The 19,897-nt window shown below is 41.7% G+C and overlaps 2 protein-coding genes across 3 annotated transcripts in view; both read right to left on the bottom strand.

The window, feature by feature from the left end:
* scn4aa (sodium channel, voltage-gated, type IV, alpha, a) overlaps window positions 1–4,961 on the bottom strand; it is a 29,334-nt gene extending 24,373 nt beyond the window's left edge. Inside the window, exons 1-8 of the mRNA XM_084079110.1 lie at window positions 4,662–4,961; window positions 4,292–4,420; window positions 2,899–2,990; window positions 2,406–2,687; window positions 2,240–2,303; window positions 1,875–2,016; window positions 945–1,142; window positions 415–585 (exon numbers count right to left, since the gene is read on the bottom strand). Of these exons, the coding sequence (XP_083935236.1) occupies window positions 415–585; window positions 945–1,142; window positions 1,875–2,016; window positions 2,240–2,303; window positions 2,406–2,687; window positions 2,899–2,990; window positions 4,292–4,420; window positions 4,662–4,732 (1,149 nt within the window). The 5' untranslated portion in view covers window positions 4,733–4,961. The remainder of the gene's footprint in view (window positions 1–414; window positions 586–944; window positions 1,143–1,874; window positions 2,017–2,239; window positions 2,304–2,405; window positions 2,688–2,898; window positions 2,991–4,291; window positions 4,421–4,661) is intronic.
* A 61-nt stretch (window positions 4,962–5,022) lies between these two features.
* On the bottom strand, window positions 5,023–19,490 carry LOC311060790 (sodium channel protein type 4 subunit alpha A-like). 2 transcript variants are annotated; one of them, XM_084079111.1, is made up of 3 exons: window positions 19,369–19,490; window positions 5,927–6,236; window positions 5,023–5,324 (listed from the first exon to the last, which is right to left on the bottom strand). In XM_084079111.1, exons 2-3 carry the CDS (start codon window positions 6,185–6,187, stop codon window positions 5,145–5,147), a joined length of 441 nt encoding a protein of 146 aa, XP_083935237.1. In that variant the 5' UTR covers window positions 6,188–6,236; window positions 19,369–19,490; the 3' UTR covers window positions 5,023–5,144. The 2 variants fall into 2 exon arrangements, with proteins under 2 accessions (XP_083935237.1, XP_083935238.1); XM_084079112.1 differs by lacking the exon at window positions 19,369–19,490 and adding an exon at window positions 18,405–18,485.
* Window positions 19,491–19,897: the final 407 nt, after the last annotated feature.

Here is a 19,897-nt window from a genome sequence, read left to right as displayed (position 1 = left end):
AAAAATAAAAGAAATAAAAGAAAAATATCATTACTGCATCAAAAGTAATCAACAAACTATACAATATAACTGGTCAAACATAGCCGAAAAATAGAAATAGACGAAATAGCTGAAAAATGGGAATAGCCGATTTACAAGCTCACACTGCTATTTTCACAATATTTATCTGTGGAACCGAGGCCAACTAAATGTAATGCCTACAATTCCAAGCGCTTGTTAGGGTGGGGGTCCGGTCTCCAGTTCAAATATGATTATTTTGGGGGGTCGCGGCCTGAAAAGGTTGAGAACCACTGCTCTAGAATAAATAATGTAGGAAGAATTCTCAAAATAATCCAGGTGCAAAATAGAGCCATCTGCGAAAAAAAATCCCATAAGTGTCGTTTTTTTTATATGGCAGGAAGATGACAGACTAACCTCTAACCCCAGGTTCATGGTGGGTGCTCTGATGAACACGCGTGGTATGACCCTCCTGCTGGAGTCCTTGGTATCTTCAATTTCCTCTCCAAAGCTCCTCTCATCATCAGCCGTGTGGTGGCTGAGGGTCTTCTTACTGGTAAGAGTTGCCCGGCTCCCAGATACTTGGCCCTGTCAAAAAGACACACCTCTCTTACATTCTCACTTCCATGCAGTCTCAATTCCAACTGTTCTACTATGAACGATAACAAGTTACATTTGATAAACACAGACAGTCTGTTGTCCAAGTCTCGTCTCTTGGCAATTTCAGCATTCTGTGTCAACCTCAGTTTTGTTTCCTTATTGTATATCTGTCTGTCATTTAATGTCACTATGAATTGAGTACAAGAGGACCTCAATTGAAACAAGCCAGTGGCTTGCTTGGGCTTTTTTTTTAATCCTATTTAGTTGGCCTTGTATTTGAACTGTACTTTCATGTGCTTCTTTCTGCAAACTTCTAAATAAAGTATTTAATCAATCAATCAATGTACCTGCTCCTGGTTCTTCAGCTGTTCTAACAACCGTTGGAACTCTTCCTCTTTCTCCCTGGCCTCTCTCAGCGTTGTGGCGTTCTGCTCATCATAGGCCATGGCTACCACAGCCAGGATGAGGTTGATGATATAGAAGGAGCCCAGAAAGATGATCACCACAAAGAAGATCATGTATGTCTTTCCAGCTGCCCGAAGGATCTGGGTTTTTAAAGAAAACAAAGCCAGGAAAACTAAGGAGGTCTAAGGTAAGATTCTGAAAAGGCAAAGGCTCCTGAACCAGCAGTATCAAAATGGGATGCCTTGGGAGTGAGAACCGGTTACAGTATCATACATAGGTGGTGGGTGAGCCTGACAATTGGGAAGGCTAGGAGATCTGGCTTGAGGCTTGGGGGGTCGGCCGAAATCGTGCACACGTTTTTTGGGCGGATTTCTTTTTGTTTTTTGGTTACTTTATTTCGGTTTTAGGGTTAGGGTTAGGTTAGGGTTATGTTATTTAATTCTTATTTTTGCCTGATTTTACTGATTTAATATAAAAAAATGTAAGAAATAATGTTGCCCACATATATATAATTTGCACAATTCCCAGAAATTCCCAGCATAACATTTGGGAAGGCTTAGCCTACCCTAGCCTTCTTTACACGCCGCCTATGGTATCATACCCACAATGCATGAACAGTTCAGGTAAAATGTTAAAATGGTTCTGTTTAGGCAATATGATCGAGATGGTTAAGTTTTAGTACGGATTTGGTGTGGTTATAAGCTCAGGGTAAGGATCTGGGAGGACGGGTAGCCAATGAGACCTCCAAACTCCCCGATTTAGAACTTGATTTAGAAATATGCTGTACGGTTTCAGGAGCCACAACCTTTTGAATATGAACATATAAGAGCATATGACCACAAAAGTAGAAAACAAATGAAAGAAGTGCCAACCAGCTGAAAGACGTTTTCCCAATAATCCTGAGTCATGAGTCTGAAGAGGGCGAGGAAGGCCCAGCCAAAGGAGTCGAAGCTGGTGTAGCCATAATTGGGGTTCCTTCCAGCCTTCAAGCACGTGAATCCTTCTGGGCACTTTCTATCAACATCGTAGGGGTGAAGATTCAGTTTGCACAGCAACCATCCCTACTCACGCATCACCAAGCTCTCCATTTCTTAACCTCAAATATTAACAATGTATTTTAATAAAACATTTATAAAACTATATTTTATGTAAGATACAAAGGGAGGATTTCTGCATCACTAAAATGTGATATTCAAAACCTGCGGTACAAATGGTCAATTGAAATAAAATAACATACCCAGCATCGGAGCTGTTTCCACAAATTAGCGCATCCAAGGTGCCTTCCAAAAAATAGTAATTCTCTACAACCAAAAGAGAAGATAAGCTTAATTAAATCCATTACGTAATTACCAAAAAAATAAATACATAAAAGCACATGATGTAGCCTATCCTTTTAAACCTACCCTTATTATCAATGTATTCCTCAAAATCAAAAGTGCTGTTGGAATATGTGGTATTATTGAAATCCATTGTGTTGTTGAACGCCATGGTGTCATTGAGGAAGAAGGTGGAGTTTGTTGTTTCATGTGTTGAGATGGGCCATCGAACACACTTGTGCCGTAGGTTTCCCATGAAAAGCTGAAGGCCAATGAGGGCAAAGACCGCAAGGGCAAACACAGTAAGAATCATCACATCCACCATTTTCTTCACTGACTGGATCAAGGCACCCACAATGGTTTTCAAACCTGCACAAAAACAATTGAAACTGCTTTAAAACCAAATGTCTTTAAAACATCAAATTAATACAATGCAAGTGCACAATTAACAATGAATAACACATGGGAGGACCCTAAATCGTATTTAAAAAAATCATATTACAAAATTATACAACTCCCTAAACAAAATATTTACAAGCAACATAGCTCTTCTCTTGATTGTAAATAGAAGAATACTTACCAGGAATCACAGTGATTGTTTTAAGGGCTCGAAGTACACGAAATGTCCTGAGGGCTGACACATTGCCAAGGTCGACAAACTCAGTGACGTATCTGAGGATAGACATCCACAAGAAATCCAAGCCATTAGTCAGAGGAAGCATAGGTATATACTGTAAATACTGTAGGTTGCACTGAAATACCTGAACTCCTAATAATAATAATAAATGAGTCCATACCAGGGGATGTGCGCAGTAAAAAGTATTTGCAGACTTATACACAGTAGCCTATATGCTTAGTTAAACTTTGGGAGACCAAAATGTGTTGCTGTCTTGCAGGTTAATAATGGCATTGATTGAGCACAGCTGGTGAGACAGACAGTCTGGAGCTGGGGGAGAGAGTTGTTAAGAGATCAGCTTGGGATGGGCACATTATCAAATTAAATAAATATTTTTTTTGAGAAAGGTGGTCTGCGGACCCTGGCCACTCCTGCAAACTTTTGATGTCAATCTTAGCCAATCAGGATGGATTGTGAAAAATAAAACAGATCCGTCTTGATCACATGACTATAGAGATCATGCGCACCGATTTTCGTGACATTTGGATAAAATCTGAGAGAGTAATATTAAAAAATTAAAAAAGGTTTTACATACGTCGGCCTCCTGGTGGCGCTATAAAAGGCAGATGTGAAAAATGCAGGGCAAAGGTTTTTCCTTGGCAACTAGGGAGTGCGCATACAAAGTTTTACTCGGATCGGTGCAGTTAAGCAGTTATCGGCCTATTATAGCGCTGATTTGAACATTTTCAACAGGCATTTCTTCCTCGGCCTATAGTGGGAACGTGTGTGCAAAACGTCACTTAAATTGCATGCTGTGTTCATGATTTGAGGGATTTTGTTTAAAACGGAGCACTCCTGCAAACTTTGGTAGCCAATCTTAGCCAATCAGGATGGAATATGAAAATCTGAAAGACCAGTTTAGTTTAATGACTATCGATTTGCGTGATGTTTGGACAAGATATGTAGGAGTACTGTCAAAAAAAAATGTTTAGCAAAAATCGGCCTCCTGGTGGCGCTTTAACAGGCCAATTTGAACATTTTGGGGCAGAGGTTCTGCTCTGGCATCCAGGGAGTGTGTGTTTTGCTGCAATCAAGCCAACGGTACAGGAGATTAGCTGTTCACACACACACACACGCGCGCGCGCACGCACACGCACACACACACACACACACACACACACACACACACACACACACACACACACACACACACACACACACACACACACAGGGTGCAAAACAGTCTCGGCCATGCCTTTCAGCCTGGCGGAGAGAATAACAATACAATAATTTATTTTAAATGAGTTAAAACTGATATGAGAGGTTGGAGAACCTGTCAGTGTGCCTCAATACTTACGCCATGCTGATCACCATGAAATCCAGCCAATTCCATGGATCTCGAAGGAATGTAAAAGACCCAATACAGAAACCTCTTGACAACACTTTGACTGTTGCCTCAAAGGTATATATACCAGTAAAAACATACCTGTAGAAACAGTTAACCATCAATTCAACAATGTCAAGTACAACACAAGTACAGTAAAGTAAAATTTCGAATGATATACATACATAGTACATACATACATGCACGCGCAGACACACACACACACACACACACACACACACACACACACACACACACACACACACACACACACACACACACACACACACACACACACACACACACACACACACGCACACGCACACACACAGTATATACTCACTCAACAGTTTTACTCCATGCTGGTGGATCGCTCATCGTCATAAATACACAGTTCGCTAGAATAGTTATCATTATGAACAAGCTAAATAATTTGATTGGGGAGTTAAGGAAAATGTTTCATTTATCGTTCAACAGAAATGCCTTCTAACAGGATCTTTATAATTTCCCATCCATGGCTCCACACGGCACAACATATCATATACTGTCAAACATAAAATGTCAAGCTGTCTGCAAATGTGTCCACCAAGTAGTGCTGCAAATGCCAAATGTGCCTAAACTATGCACACCTCTATGTTGCCTTGTTTTTTATATGTTAAGGATAAACAGGAACAGTTTTGTAAAGATATATAAAAAAAAATCAGAGTCAGAGTGATTAAAAGATGCTAAAAATATCAGAAATGCTAATTTGAATTTGTGGGAACTTCACTTTGAGCTAGCTCTTGTAAAGTGTGAACTTGGAACATTGAGAACACAGTATTTCTGATCAATCCCTCACCCCACCCTTTGCTTTGCATGAGAACACCAACAGAGTAAAAAAAGGATATGAATGTATGAGAATTTTAATGGATCCTCTTCTAACTAAATTAAACGGAGTCAGGCAGTAGCAAGCCGATTCAGCGTTGAACCTGTAGATTGTGTTTCCTTTCGTGATCACAATGAATGTCTGAAAAACACAAAGAGACATACAGTACAGTATGTGCTTGCACTCATGTAATCCAGATATCAGCTATAATCATCTATAAGCTCACAATGCGTCGCATAATGACATGGCCAGAATAGGGACACAAGGTTGAAAGTGGAATTAATTTAAATGTATCCAGAACTTATTTTACCAGGTAAAATGGTACGTGGAAGTACACCTATTTTTGGCAAATAATGCATGCATTGTCCAAAAATGCTTGGACGATGCAGAACAGACAACTGAAATCCAGAACAATCCAGGAAACGGGTGGCAACTTTACCTTTAGACTTAGGCTATCTATTTATTATTGTGCTATGTACCTCTACCAAATGAATTTGTGATAATAATAAAACCTCAGATTTATACAGCACTTTTCTAAGTAAGTACTCAAAGCCGCTTAAGTCGTGATCATTTAGAATGATAGGAATATATATATTGTCCAAGAGCTACGTGTCCTTACTATACTATCGTTTGTAATGTTGGTGAAGCAATGGAAGCCGAACTGTACGATTAAGCCTCAGCCAAATTTGAACAAATAATGTAGATGTAAACTAGAAGGTGTTGGTGTCCAGCTGGGGACTCACTTTCTGTGCTTTATAGAAGGGGTCTAGGTCCTCCAGGGGTGTGTTGAGCAGCTCCGAAGGAGGGTCTCCAAAGATCATGGGCAGACCTTTGCCCGCCTCCAGATCCTTGTTTGGGACCTCCGGCTCCTCCTCCTTCTTGACCTTGCCATCTACTTCTGCTGCCCTTTTCCTTTCGATCTCCGCGAGCCTTTCAATCTCCGCCAGTGATTCCGGGGTGAAGAGGCGGAAAGCGGTGCCTGGGCTAGCGAGCAGGTACGCCATCTTCGCATTGCGAAGGGATAGCACCACACCGGGGTCTCTCTAGAGGGCACTGGAGAGAGAGACAGAGAGTGAGGTGGATAGGAGTATGCTGAACGGATACAGGAAGAGTGGGCACCTAAACAACATGGGAACCTCAATGTTAAATTGCTTCTTTTTTTTAATGCCCAGAAATCTAGAATTTGGAAAATGGTCTGAAGTAATGTACATGATTACATGAAAATACATGATTTTAACATGCATGGTACATCATTGTCAGACCAAAATGTACTGTTCAACTTTATGCCAATAATGACTGGCTAGCCACAGGTTTTGTAGCAATTTGTAGCAATTGTAGAAATATTAGACCTTAAATGTCAAATGTTCAAGCATGTTTTACGTGCACCGAGGACCTCCCTAGGGAGACACCCAGGAAGCATCTGAACCATGTTAACTGGCTGCTTTCAGCATCAAGGAGCAGTGGCTCTACTCCAAGTCTCTCCTGAGTGACAGCACGTCTCACCCGCACTAAAGGGACATGCCAGTCACCAGCCTGAGAAAACAATATCCGCAATATTGTTCTTTCAGTCATGAAGTGAAAAAACCTGACAATTCCATTTTTGAGCATCCAGGTGCAATCTTCATTACTTCCTGTCAAACAACAGCATCATGCGTGCTTACATTAGCAGGTACCGATCAATTTTGACCAATACCTCAGATCAGAATGTATGTAAACAAACGTGTAGTGCGGTTTCTGGGTAGAATGTCTATGGATATCTACACTATAGAAAATAAAGTGTCCAGAACATTAGCTCTAGATTGTCAACCTGTGGATATTTAGAACAAAAATAATATACAGTATGTATAACAGTCAATAACAATATCACAGGTGTCCTTTTCTTCCAGATATAAGGTTAATGAATAATGTGCTCCAATGCGATGCTGCCAGTGTTATCTATCCGTATACGGTACATTTTTGGTTGTGATGATGTCACGATGAATTGGTCTATGATATGACATCCACTTGTCAATCTTCCACACAGGGTTATTGCGACCGTAGGTCGCACTTACTACAGAAAGTTGCTCCAGGTGTCCGTCCGTCACTCCGTCACTCCGTCACACACGTCACACTTTTGCCCTGCTCATATCTCCGCACCCATTGCCCCGATCCATGCCACATTTTGCACACACACTCCTTACCTGCCAAACTACACCCTCCAAGGACCCCCGGAGCTCCAGGGACCCCCAGCTGCCTCGGGGACCCCCAAGTGTAAAAAATGAGCACATGTGGACAAATTACCAAATGACCACCCCAACGGGGCTGCTCACGGGGCATTCCCGGGGACCACCCACTCCTGGTGCTCCAGAACGGATGCAAAAGTGGTGGCGCCCCCAGTGGAGGACCCCCTGCCACTGCAGCTCACATAAAATGCCGTAACTCGGGGGCTTGCCCCCCACAAACAATCCCTCCTTTCCCCTATAACACAACTAGGAACCAATCGCCGTTACAGCCCTCTTCTGTATACATGTGACCTACGGTCGCTTATCTCCCGATTAGGGAGTCTTACTGGTAATTCAGATAATGCTTGACACTAGAGAGTGGTGCTTTATCTTGAATGTAAACAGATGTGGTCGTAAGCGTTATAAACAATCTCATTTCAGAGCTAAACAGTACACAAAAATAACAGAAGACATTTGAGGCAATAAATAGGCAATGCTGTAACAGAAACTTGACTCAGCACTGTATTTCATCTTTTTTACTGGTGGTTGAACGCGACCTCCAAGCGGGTCATGGTACTTGCCATGCCCAGGATGAGTGATCATAGCCGGGTAAAAGATGTACATCATAGCCGGTGTCTAGAAATTGAAGCTTCATGCAGTTCAACACCCCCCCCCCCATCCCTGTAATTGGCTGAGAGACACACAGCTCCTGTTTCATCACAAAATATTGTACGCCACAAGCTCTTCTTTTAGTGCCATGCGTAATCAAAGTGCATCATCTTGCCATCTTTGTTTAATAGTTCAATGGCTGCTGCAGCTACAGTATTATTTCTGTATCCTTCTGTGGAGTCTCTTTTCCCGGTGTTTCGTCCTGGTGGACAGGGTTATGAGGTTAGGTTTATGCTTAATTTCTGTGAGGTTAGGGTTAGGCATAGTGTTTGTGAAAACATAATCTCTGCCTCCCGGCCATTCCGGCCTGGTGGGGATAACAATTCCCTAAATAACTACTGTATATACAGCACAGTAGTAGTGATATGGGAACAATATCATTTTGTGATGTAAGCATACAGTACATAGATGACAGGAGTTAAAGGATATAGGATAGGCCTCCTACAGGCCTCCCATGAGGCAACAGTGGCTCAGTAGAGTGGCCCCTTGGGAAACAGAAGGTTCTCGGTTCGATCCCCGGCTCCTGCTGAGTTAGTGTTGAAGTGTCCTTGAGCAAGACACTGACCCTGCTCCCAATGAGCAGGTTGGTGTCTTGCATGGTTTCCGCTGGTGTGAATGTTATGCACTTTGGATAAAGGTGCTATAAATGCACAGTTTGCCATTTACTTACTTGGGGAGTTGGTTAACAGTTTGTAGAAGTGAGATAGCCAAATGATAATTTTGAAATTTTGAAAAAGGTTATGTATCCAGGAAATACTGACAACCACCCAAACCCACGCAAACGTGCAGGCCATCCCGATCCAGCCCAGTCACCCCACTTAAGTGGCAGCCACATCATGTACAGGCACCTACACAGGCGTTACAAAAACATTACAAGCCAGTGGCATGCAAACATCTTCTCAATGGATATGAGCAGGCCATAAACCCCGGCATGAGGTGATTAATACAGGTATGTATTGGAATTGCACTGGAAGCACTAACCACGTGGTAACATGAGAGTATTTGAGATATAGCATTTGTGCCATGTCTGTGTTTATGTCTGTGGGCATGTTTGAGTGTCATTAACCATCGTAGGCTTAGCTGCTTAGTGCTTTGATCTACGTCCAGGTCCCCAACCCCAAACTGCAAGCTCCACCCCTATATGCCTCACACCCTACCCTGAGAGCAGAATGAAGGTGACCCACATAAAAGTGTCAAGGTAATGACAAAGTGACAAGCCACACTTGGGACCAGTGCTGGAGCTCCAAACAGGGTACTTTCCCACAGAACCAAAGGGACCCTAACATTACTCGCTTTGCAGACGCTACATGCCCAGGCCAAGTGGCACTGCTTCCTTCCAAGCGGCCTCTATGTGTTTAGCAACCAGACAAGGCTACTCGGTTTCCCCCAGGAGCAGCTAAGGTTAGGGGTTTCGATGTCATGATCAGAAGAGGTTGATGCACTTGTTTGTCTTTGTCTGCAATATCACCCACACAGACCTTGGATGTCATTGATATCTGAAACTATATCATCTCACTTCTCACATATGACTTCTTCCCTGTCATTTAATGGCACTTTATTCATTGACAGAGAACTATTTGCAAATAATTATTTACAAACTGAGCAGCACACTGTCCAGTTTTCAATGGCATATGCTTTTATTAAAAATAATTGACAAAACTTCAATCAGATAGTATCTATCTCTATTTTATCACTCATTTTAACAGTGAACTTTAAAAGAGTGTTGCTATTTATGTTATAAAAAATATCTAAATGTAATAATCTTTTATTGGCATTTTTTTGCCATTTGGGTTTGTGTGTTTGCAAATCTTTGTTCCTACGCATCAACATTTTCTCTCCCATTCTGACACCAGCTGGTCACAGATTTTTACCCTGGTTCTTCTCGACTTCACAGTATGTTTAACCGATTAAAAAAATCTATCAATTTGATTAATCTTCAGTCAATATTATTTGATGAGAAGACTAAAGAGATAACAATACTCTACCTCTAAAGAGTTAACTGAACACAGATGCCACCTGCTGTTGAGACCATGTCGTCACAGATATGACAGACAGCGGTACTGATGTCTTAATTGGAAGGATTATGTAGTGGGAAGGCTGCCTGTGTTCCCACAGATGTGGTCGAGCAGGGGGAACTTGGCAAGGCAAAATGCACAGACCGATGCACGTGATAGCCACAGATTAAACATGCATCAGTACAGAGATACGCACACGCACACACACACACACACACACACACACACACACACACACACACACACACACACACACACACACACACACACACACACACACACACACACACACGACACAACCCAACTTACAGATAATTACACATCCACACACATATGAGGGCACGCACACACTCGCACAGATACGATAGCTTCCCAGCTGCTACGGGCAATCAAGGCGAGGCCTCGGGTTACAGAGGGCCCGATGACTCTGCTCATTCCATCTTGGCTGAGCCCTCACTTTCTGCTTCACATCCCTCCGATAAACAGGCCGGCATGCCAAACGCACACTTACTGCGGCTAACTCGCCCGTTCTGCCACCTTCTATTTTACCAGGCTCCCTAATCTGACGAGTTTCCGCCTCCTAGCACCCTAAATACACCCTGCCTCCCATGTCCTAAACAACACCAATACCTCTAAGCCGCTTTCAGACGTCATCATTTTCCACCATCACTCAGACCGGCGATAGCAACCCCCAAAACAAAAGCACGCACATACATACACATGCACACACATGCGCGCATCTGTGTCACTTTTTCATTTGAGCTAAAAAAGCATTATTTTACACTTTGGCTATTCAAAAATAGCAGATCTACGTCCCATGTAGATCTGCTATTTTTGAAAAATCGTGAAAATGTGTGAAAATCTTTGAATATACTATATATTTTTAAAGCAAACATTAACTCAAATCTTTGCTTCTGGGGGTCCCTGGAACTGGGGGGTCGGCGGTCAAATACATATAATTTTGGGGGTCCTTGACATGAAAATGTTTGAGCACCACTGATATAGAAACATAGTTTTTTTCAGAATACTGTTGGGATTTAGAAGACATTTGTAGAATCGGCTTCAGGTCTTAATGGGTTAAGGAGTCTCTAATGTCTCCTTAAGCAAAAATCCCAGTTTCCCGTGAAAATAAGCTTCTGTCTTATTGTGTTTGGTGCAGCGTAATTGTGACCCAAACATCCAGGCAGTCGGTGCTGTTCGTTCTCGATCCCGCATCCCCCTCATCGTCCCATTTCATGGCCCCCATTCTGGGAGTCAAGGGGCCTCGGTGGGCTCACCAGGCTTAAAATACACTTCACGATGATGGATTTGTTTCATCATGGCACACAGGAAACCTTTCCTGATTACATTGTTAATTGTGAGAACACCAAAAACCCATCCCTTAAAAAGCAGGGTCCCTGTTTCGGAAAGCTCGTCAATCTTGGAAATGGGAGAAAGGTATCTTTTAATAAGCTGGAGAGGGCTTGAGATGATAGTGCCTTGTTTCAGTTTAGTGAATAATATGTTTTGGGGCCATTTTAACATTTGTATGTTTGAGAGTGTACAGTTCTCTTAGACCCAATGGTAAACCCCTAAACTTAGAAATGAAGTGATATTCAATTTCGGTCAAAATAGACATACTGGGCTCACGCTCGTGATGGAATATGTTTAACTCCAACATTAACTATTAATTTCAGGTAAATATAGAGCTCTATCTCAATTTCACATTCATTGCCCACAAGCAAGTAGACACTAACCGTTTCTCTACCATCTGAAGAAATAAACGAACACAGGATTTAATTATCTCCGCCTGTGTGTGTGTGTGTGTGTGTGTGCGTGTGCGTGTGCGTGTGCGTGTGCGTGTGCGCGTGCGCGTGTGCGTGTGTGCAGTGTCTGTCTGTCTGTCTAATCTTGCAACTACCAGACCGATCAGTTTCAAATGTCTTGTGCACGCTGCCAGTATGACAAGGAACTTGAATATTTGTCGAAAGCTCTAAACTAAACTAAAATGGCTACACATGATCTCTGGAGACATGTGATACAATTACATACCAATTACATTACATTTTATGGCTTTTTTTATTTCGTTTTTTTTTTGGGGGGGGGGGGGGATATGCCCCTTCCGTGTGTATTTGACCAATATCTAATCAACAAATTTGCATCACAAATTGCAGCGGCAAAAATGCAACAAATTTATTTTCACCACATTAAGCACAAAATTTGTGCTTAATGACTCACGAGACCATTTAATGGTCTCGACTCACGAGACCATTTAATGGTCTCGTGAGTCATGTGTGATAAGTTGCACTGTCATACATACTCTATTTCCCTAGGTAGGCAACTAGGCCTGGCGGAGAACTGCACGTGATGGAGCGCACTTTTCTTTTTTTCTTTTCTTTTGGAGATACATGGGGACTGCTGTCATCTTCATTACCGACCTAATTTGTGTTCCCAGTTGGGCCATTTATTACAAACATAATTGACAAAAGGTAATGTCGATCACACTCAACCCCACATTTTTCAAATCGGCCATGTGGTGGCGCTACACCAGGTCGCTTTATGTTTTGGCCTATAACATTTTCATCTGGATTCCTTGGATCATTGCAAAAATCCAATACAGGCCATGCCCATTTTTGCCTAAATACATTTTATGTCTTTTCTTCAAAACACACTTTTTCCTACTACATTACTACACAAATTCTCAGAAACCTCACACAAATCGGTACGCATTATCTCTGGAGCCATGATGTGATTGGCTATGATTAACCATCCAAAGTTTGCAGGCGGGGCCTATTTTAGTGCAGAGCCAAATGCAATTTAACTTAGACCCATAGGGGGGCCACAAATGCTACTGTTTGTTGGATAAACATGATGTTTTTCACCAAAATAGGCACAAATTAAGTGATCTTGTGAGTCATATGACAATTACTGTCAAACAGGGTTAATTTGCTAAACTGTTTGTGTTTACTGTTGGTTTACATCCATTTACAGGTTTGTTTAATGTTTACCCAGATAATTTAACATCAAATCAACCCCACATTGGAATTGCATGTTGAGGGGCCTCTATAGAGTGTACCTCCAAAGCAGGCACTTTCACTTCTGGTGGAAAAACTATATGACGTGACATTCCGGTTGAGGACATACACATACAGTACATGCTGTAATATAGACACCCATATGTTACACTAGCTGGTGTTGGAATGTGGAAGCTATATTTCTATCCGGAAATCATCTGAAGTCAGGCACGTGCTCACATAGACATGAAAGGGGGCTTGAGCCCCTGCCCTTTTACCCGTCGGTAAAAAAGTGCCCTCTCCAGACTAGAAAAATAAATAAATAAATCAATTACCCCAAAAAAGAAATTTCAACTGCCCCTAGCGGCCTAACGGTAAGGCCAACGGAAATCGCAGTGGATGTGTTGGATGCAGCTTAAAGTGAACTTTAATCAGGTATCTAGTTTGTTGACGTCTGACCTTCTTAGCCCGAGTTATTAAAGAAAACAATGGTCAAAACTCAATTGAAAATCTTCGAGAGTGGCCGTTTTCAAAACGTTTGGCCATTGTCTCTGGAACAGAAGGTCCAATCTTCTCAGTTCAAATATTGTTGGATGCGTGACTTTGAGGACATTAGGTACACAATGACAACTTTTCGGGTTTTCGGGCCTAAAAGTATGGTAATCGTTCGGGCTGGGCCAAGCCTCAGGCCGGCCGGCAATAGGTGCCCTTTTGAAATTCCAGCCCCTGCCTCTCCAAATCCCTCTGCACGTCTCTGTCTGAAGTTACTTTGTTTTTTTTTCTTCACAAAAACAACATGAGCTCACATGAGATGCTGTACCCCTGAATACTACATTGTAGTGAAAACTTCAGCCCACTGCATGTCTTAATTTTTTGACTACTTAACACCCCAAGACACTGGGAATGAGTCCCAGTGTCTTGGGGTGTTAAGTAGTCAAATTGCAAAATGTAGTGCAGTGACATTTGAGAGGAACCAGAAGCTGATGGCACTTCCATTGGAAATGCAAACATGATAGAAGCATCAAATATTGTCCCACAAAGTTTTCCTGGTCCATTTACAATCATTAGCATAACATTTTCCTCACTGTTTCCTCATTGTTCCCAATTGTGATTATACTGAGTGATTTAAATGACAGCTTAGATGGCTTGTGTCTTTGCAATGTCAGTGTCGCATTACCAGTATTTAACCAATTTATAATTTATGTAATTTCATTAACTGTATTAATTATCTGGATTTTATTTTATAAGTATGGAAATTACAATAGGGAAATGCCACACATAATAAACCTATTTGTATACACTATGCCATGCCTGGAATGTAGTTGAGTTGTAAACAAAATATCTACAGAGCAAACAAGGGCTTTTATCCACACGCCGTTTGACATTCGCTGTGCACCCATTCGTCCATTTTCTCACGGGGTCAAATCTCATGCTGCCGCTGCCTTGCTCTCTCTCTCTACTCTCTTCAACACCCTGTCACCCACCAGTTAACCTTGTGTTTGAAACCCTACGTGGGCCCACAGACATCTTTTACACCTGTCACAACCTACGTTATAAGTAACTCTTGCATTATGGTGAGGTTTATGAGCAATTCTAGGGACACACCATCATGGTACAACAGAAAAAGTTAACGCCTGAGTTATACTTTAGTCGATTCATCGAAAACACCCGTCCTTGGTTCTGGTGACTGATATTGTCCTTATGCGTGAGGGGGCAGTGTTTTTTCAACTACTTATGGAAAATTAAAAACATTAAATACAATAAAAAAAAAATGTATTCAAAAGTAATTAAAAAAACATGGCCCCCTCACATATTAGGGGGAATCACCAGAACCAAGGACGGGTGTTTTCAATGAATCTATCATGGTTAAAATGGAGTTTGAAGTTACAATGGGTTTGTATATGGAGGGTAAAATGAATAAAATTATATATATAATATATATGTCTGATAAAATGAATATCAAATATCTAAATACTGAACCAAGCAACTTAAAAGCTGCCTAGTGTCCTTACAAAAGCCTGGGTAGACGTTAAAATTACCCCAAACATGTTTGAAAGTGACATATCCCTTTAAGTAAGGTGCCAGAGCATGGTATTCCAGGATGCATTGTATGAATGCTGAGAGGATGGTGCTGTCGTGTGTGACATGCTTCTCTCAATGCATACCAACAAGCTGTGAGGACTTAAAGTAAGCCGCCTGCTTTTCTTTAATGCACGGCAAAATCCTGAGTGGTAATTTAACTCAGAGAGTAAAATTGGTCTAAGAGGCTCATAGAACACATTACATTTCAACGATATTCTAAAGTGGCTGTTTAATTAAACATGGTAATGAGTCATTACCATGAAGGCACAAAGAAGGTCTGCACAATACATTACGTTACATTACAGTCATTTAGCAGACGCCTTTATCCAAGCGACTTACAATAAGTAGCTACCTTAAGTGAAATGTAATAGTACTTCCAAGTATATTGCCTTGGATATACAGTAGGCTACCATTAAAAGTAGGGTAAGTGAAATGTATTTGTTAAAATAAGTGTTAAATAGCTGTACATTATGATAGTATTGCTGTAGTGTCTGTTCACAAAAATCAAAATCTCCCCGTCTCTCCAGCTCTTTAGTAAACAGAAATTAAATGTTCAGGATACCAATTTGATCCAATCAGGGGAGAGAACTCATACAGGATACAGGATAAGCAAGTGAAATTGGAAGTGATGACACAAAGAAATGAGCCGAACTCTAAATTGAAGCTGATAAAAGGGTACTCTCTCCTGATTTTGAAATTGGCAACCCACCTGCAAATGCATTTTCTGTTTATTAAAGAGTTGGAGAGACTGGGAGTTACTGAACAAACCTCTACATCCAAACAAAACTCCATAGGAATGATTAATATCAGAATATAGAGCTTTAACCCAAAAATATCACTTATCCTACCTTTAATTGTCACCAAACCTTTGTGCTTTTTATCTCTCTTTTTGGTCCAACGCATGACTTTAGAAGGGTTTGTGGCTGTGATTGTGAATGTGTTTAATGAGTCATTACGAAGGACTACATACATGGTTTTGAATGTGTCTGTCTAGGCTCCCTAAAAAAAGAAACACTCTCAACTAGAAAAATGTGCTCCTCGGAGCACAGGTCTCCGCCAGGCGAGGTGGTAAAAGAAAGTACTGTTCCTGATTAATTCTGTCTTACCTATTTATATTACATATTGTGATGTCACGTGAAGCTTGACCAATGTTAGGAGTTCACAGACGGACGGACACACACACACACACACACACGGACGGACGGAGGGTAAAACATACTCTCCACCATGCCTTCGGCCTGGCGGAGACAAAAACATACTCTCTACCATGCCTTCGGCCTGGCGGAGACAATAATCTATTATTGTCCTGCTTTTTATATTGGGATATCAAAATGGTATTCCTTTGCAGAGCAAAAGAGCAGGTAATAATACTCTAGGTAAATCGGTGTTCCCAGCAGAAGAGTTATTGTCTTTAGAGTGCTAAGATAACATTCCATTGCATAAAATCAAAACCTGCATAACTTGGGCTGAAGTCTACCTCAAGTCAGTTGTATTGATGACTGATTACTGACTTGAGGCTTGACTTAATTGGACTTGAACTTTATTTGAAATGTTTCTTCTTAACTGGAAGAATATCTTGTAAAAAACAAAAAAAAAGTTAGTATGATATTAAACACTTTCAACCTAGCATCCCTATTTTGGACACGTCATCATTATAGGCGAAGGTTTCCCCAAAACATCTGAGAATTTCAAAGATCTTTAGTAATAGCGAAAATAAAGTTGTTCTACAAGCTCACAGCGTGTGGCATCGCGATATATTGTGAGCTTGTAGATACTGTTTTTGAAAAAGACCTCTAAAGTTCCTTAATTATGCAACTCAGCGAGGACGCTTGGTTGGCACACGTTCCTGTCCATCACTGTGGAGACTAATGAGGGTTCAAATTCCGTAGTGCCTCCGGCTTGGCCGTGGGTCCATACGCGCACAATTTGGCTATGTCCGCAGGAAGGAAGCCGGGCAGGGAGGTCAATCTTTGTTATTGCACCAGCAACTCCTCCTACGGGCTGGTGTGGGGGGTGTTGAATGGTGAGGAGTAGGGTGGAGGGCCTGCAGTGCTTACTGGCAGGTGAGGTGAGCTACTGTATGTAGGTGCAGCAGCCGTGACAAGACTACACAGAATGTGTGGAATTTGGCGGAAAATGGGGGGGTTGTCTACTCTAAATACAAAATAAAATGAAATAATGCCAGCACAACAATGTACCTCCATGGCATATGCATTCATTTACTAAAATCAGACGGTCTCCCGTCATTTCAGTCCATGTTATCCACAGCCAGAAACAACAGAAGCAACAAGCACTAGTAACAGAGAATGACAGAGAGTTGATGTAGGTAAAGTATCTTCCTATAGGGTACATTGTTGAAAAATATAATAATTTTGTATATCTTAATGTAACTTTTCATGGTGTTAATAAAAAATACAGCAATTATACATCCATCCAGCATCTGTGAAACTAGACTGAGCTATTGTCATATTCATTACAGTCCCTTGAAAAGCATGTGGTATCCAGTCTGATGGTGTCAGCTACAACAACTAAGGAAAGGGCCTGCAGGCCTGCTTATGAAACTCAAACCAGCCAAACAGATGCTATGATAGCCAGCGAAGATCGTCACAGGAGTAAAATTCAACCAGAGACAAACTAGGTTATCAGAGACGGTTCCCCACTCCGCTAACATGACGATATGATTCATGTATGATCTTCTCATGGGGTCAAACACGATCAAGCTTGGAAATAATTGGTGGTGATGATGAATCAGAAAGCTCTACCAGCGTGACAGTTGGGTTTGAAGAAGATAATATAAAGAATGTGTTATCTTTTAACCTTATTTCACCTCTTGACTACTACAGAAATGACATGGACCCTGCCAAGCAGTCACATGGCTTCCCTTGGTGAAAGAAACCCAAAACCAACACCTCCGGCGTCCAAGAGCATGTGATGCCACACACGCACGCAAACACGCGCACACACACACACACACACACACACACACACACACACACACACACACACGCACGCACACGCGCGCACCCACACACACAATAATTGCAAGTAACACATACGTATAATGTGGTGTTTTTTGTCATCTAGCACATAATCTGTGGAGGAAGCAATATGCCCATATTACCCTTGAACAATCTGCAATGGAAAACCAAGAAAGACAAACATCATACAAAACTCACAGCGTGCAAAGCCGAAAACCTGTACTTCTTGACTTCAGTACAGTTGTGTTATAACACCTCCATTGGAAGGAGCACGTCCATTTACAAAGTGAGTGGCATACTGCTGATAAGTTCTAATAGGAAAAGGTGGCAACACCCAATCTCCACATCTTGTGTCCAGGAAGCCTGGCTGTCTCCCGGAGTCCTACCTCTGATTTGGGCAACATGGATTAGCAGTGGAGCAATGGTGGCGTATGAGCATCCACAGCATCACATTATCTTGCCCATCTGCCAGGAAGACGTGGGCTAAAAATAAACACTTGCCCCCATAGGGAGGGGACATAGTGGGAATAGAGAGGGGTTGGGAGTGTCCAAACTGGCTAGCACGTTGGCACTTAATATATATATACTGCATATAAATTATATTGTGCCTGAGCAGGCTGTTCAGATGCCCACAGCATGCTGCACTTCTCCCATCACAGTTGGTTCTGGGAGGCACCTGTGTGCCAACCCGTTCATAGGCCACAAACATGACCTGTGCAAGTGCATGCACAAAACACACAGGCAGGCATGAATCCCAAATTTGACCACGCTCAATTACACTGTTATTACTGTATGTCCATATTTTCAACGAACATAGACCTAGTGAAATATTATTTGGTAATATTGTCTTTTAGTTACTTAGCATTGTACGAGGTCAATTATTTTCATGTGTGCCAAATCTGCCAAACTACCTCATTTTAATAGACAATTTCATCACATGCACCCTTGTGCAAACAAAACAATGAGTATAAGCTCAACAATGTACCACTAAATCATACCACTAAATCTATTTTCTATTAGATTTAGAATATAGATGTTGATTTAAAAATATATATATATGTATAGTCATAGCAGCTTGTGAACAGAGAATACAAGAACAAAGGTATCTTGGCCTGGTATAACTTAAATAAATAATTTAAATTAAGTCAAACTACTTTCCACCTGATAAGACATTTGGGCAGCATACAGAACTCAACCTCAGACTCCAATCCACACAACTCAACACAGAAAAGCAGGTGAACACTTACCTTGCACTGTAAAATAAATTCCAAGGAATTCAAAGAAACTTAAGAAAAAAGAATCCAAGTCTTCCCGTCCAGCCTTTTCAATGAGGACTTAATTCTCTCCCTCTGTCAGCCAAGGCTTGCTCCAGGACAGCTGTTGCTGACGCGGTGGCGTCCTGAATGAAACCTGAGAGTTGCTTCAGGTAGGATCAACGGAACTTCATGACACTTCGAGAGAAGCTTGTTCACCGCGCGTTGGTCCATGTCGGAGTTTCTAATCAGTCAACACCTACATTGAGTAATAGCCATTTCGTTGGGATCAATAGTCTTCTTCATCAACTATAGTCTTTGAATGATCGATTCGCTACACCTGTAGATGAAACTAGCGCAACATTTCTGGTGCGCTCTCCGCGTAGAGCGCGTCTTGGTACTAAGCCCTGGTCCAGAGTGTTAGTGAGTTCTCTCTAACGCCCTGCCAGGCGCGCTGCTCTGCTCATAGACCAAACGTTCCACTGCCGTGTGAGGTCTCCGTCTTTAGTTAAAAAATGAACGA

The sequence above is a fragment of the Gymnoscopelus microlampas genome, assembly GCF_963454915.1.
Source record: "Gymnoscopelus microlampas genome assembly, chromosome: 14".
NCBI lineage: Eukaryota > Metazoa > Chordata > Actinopteri > Myctophiformes > Myctophidae > Gymnoscopelus > Gymnoscopelus microlampas.
This window is presented reverse-complemented; position numbering and strand designations above follow the sequence as displayed.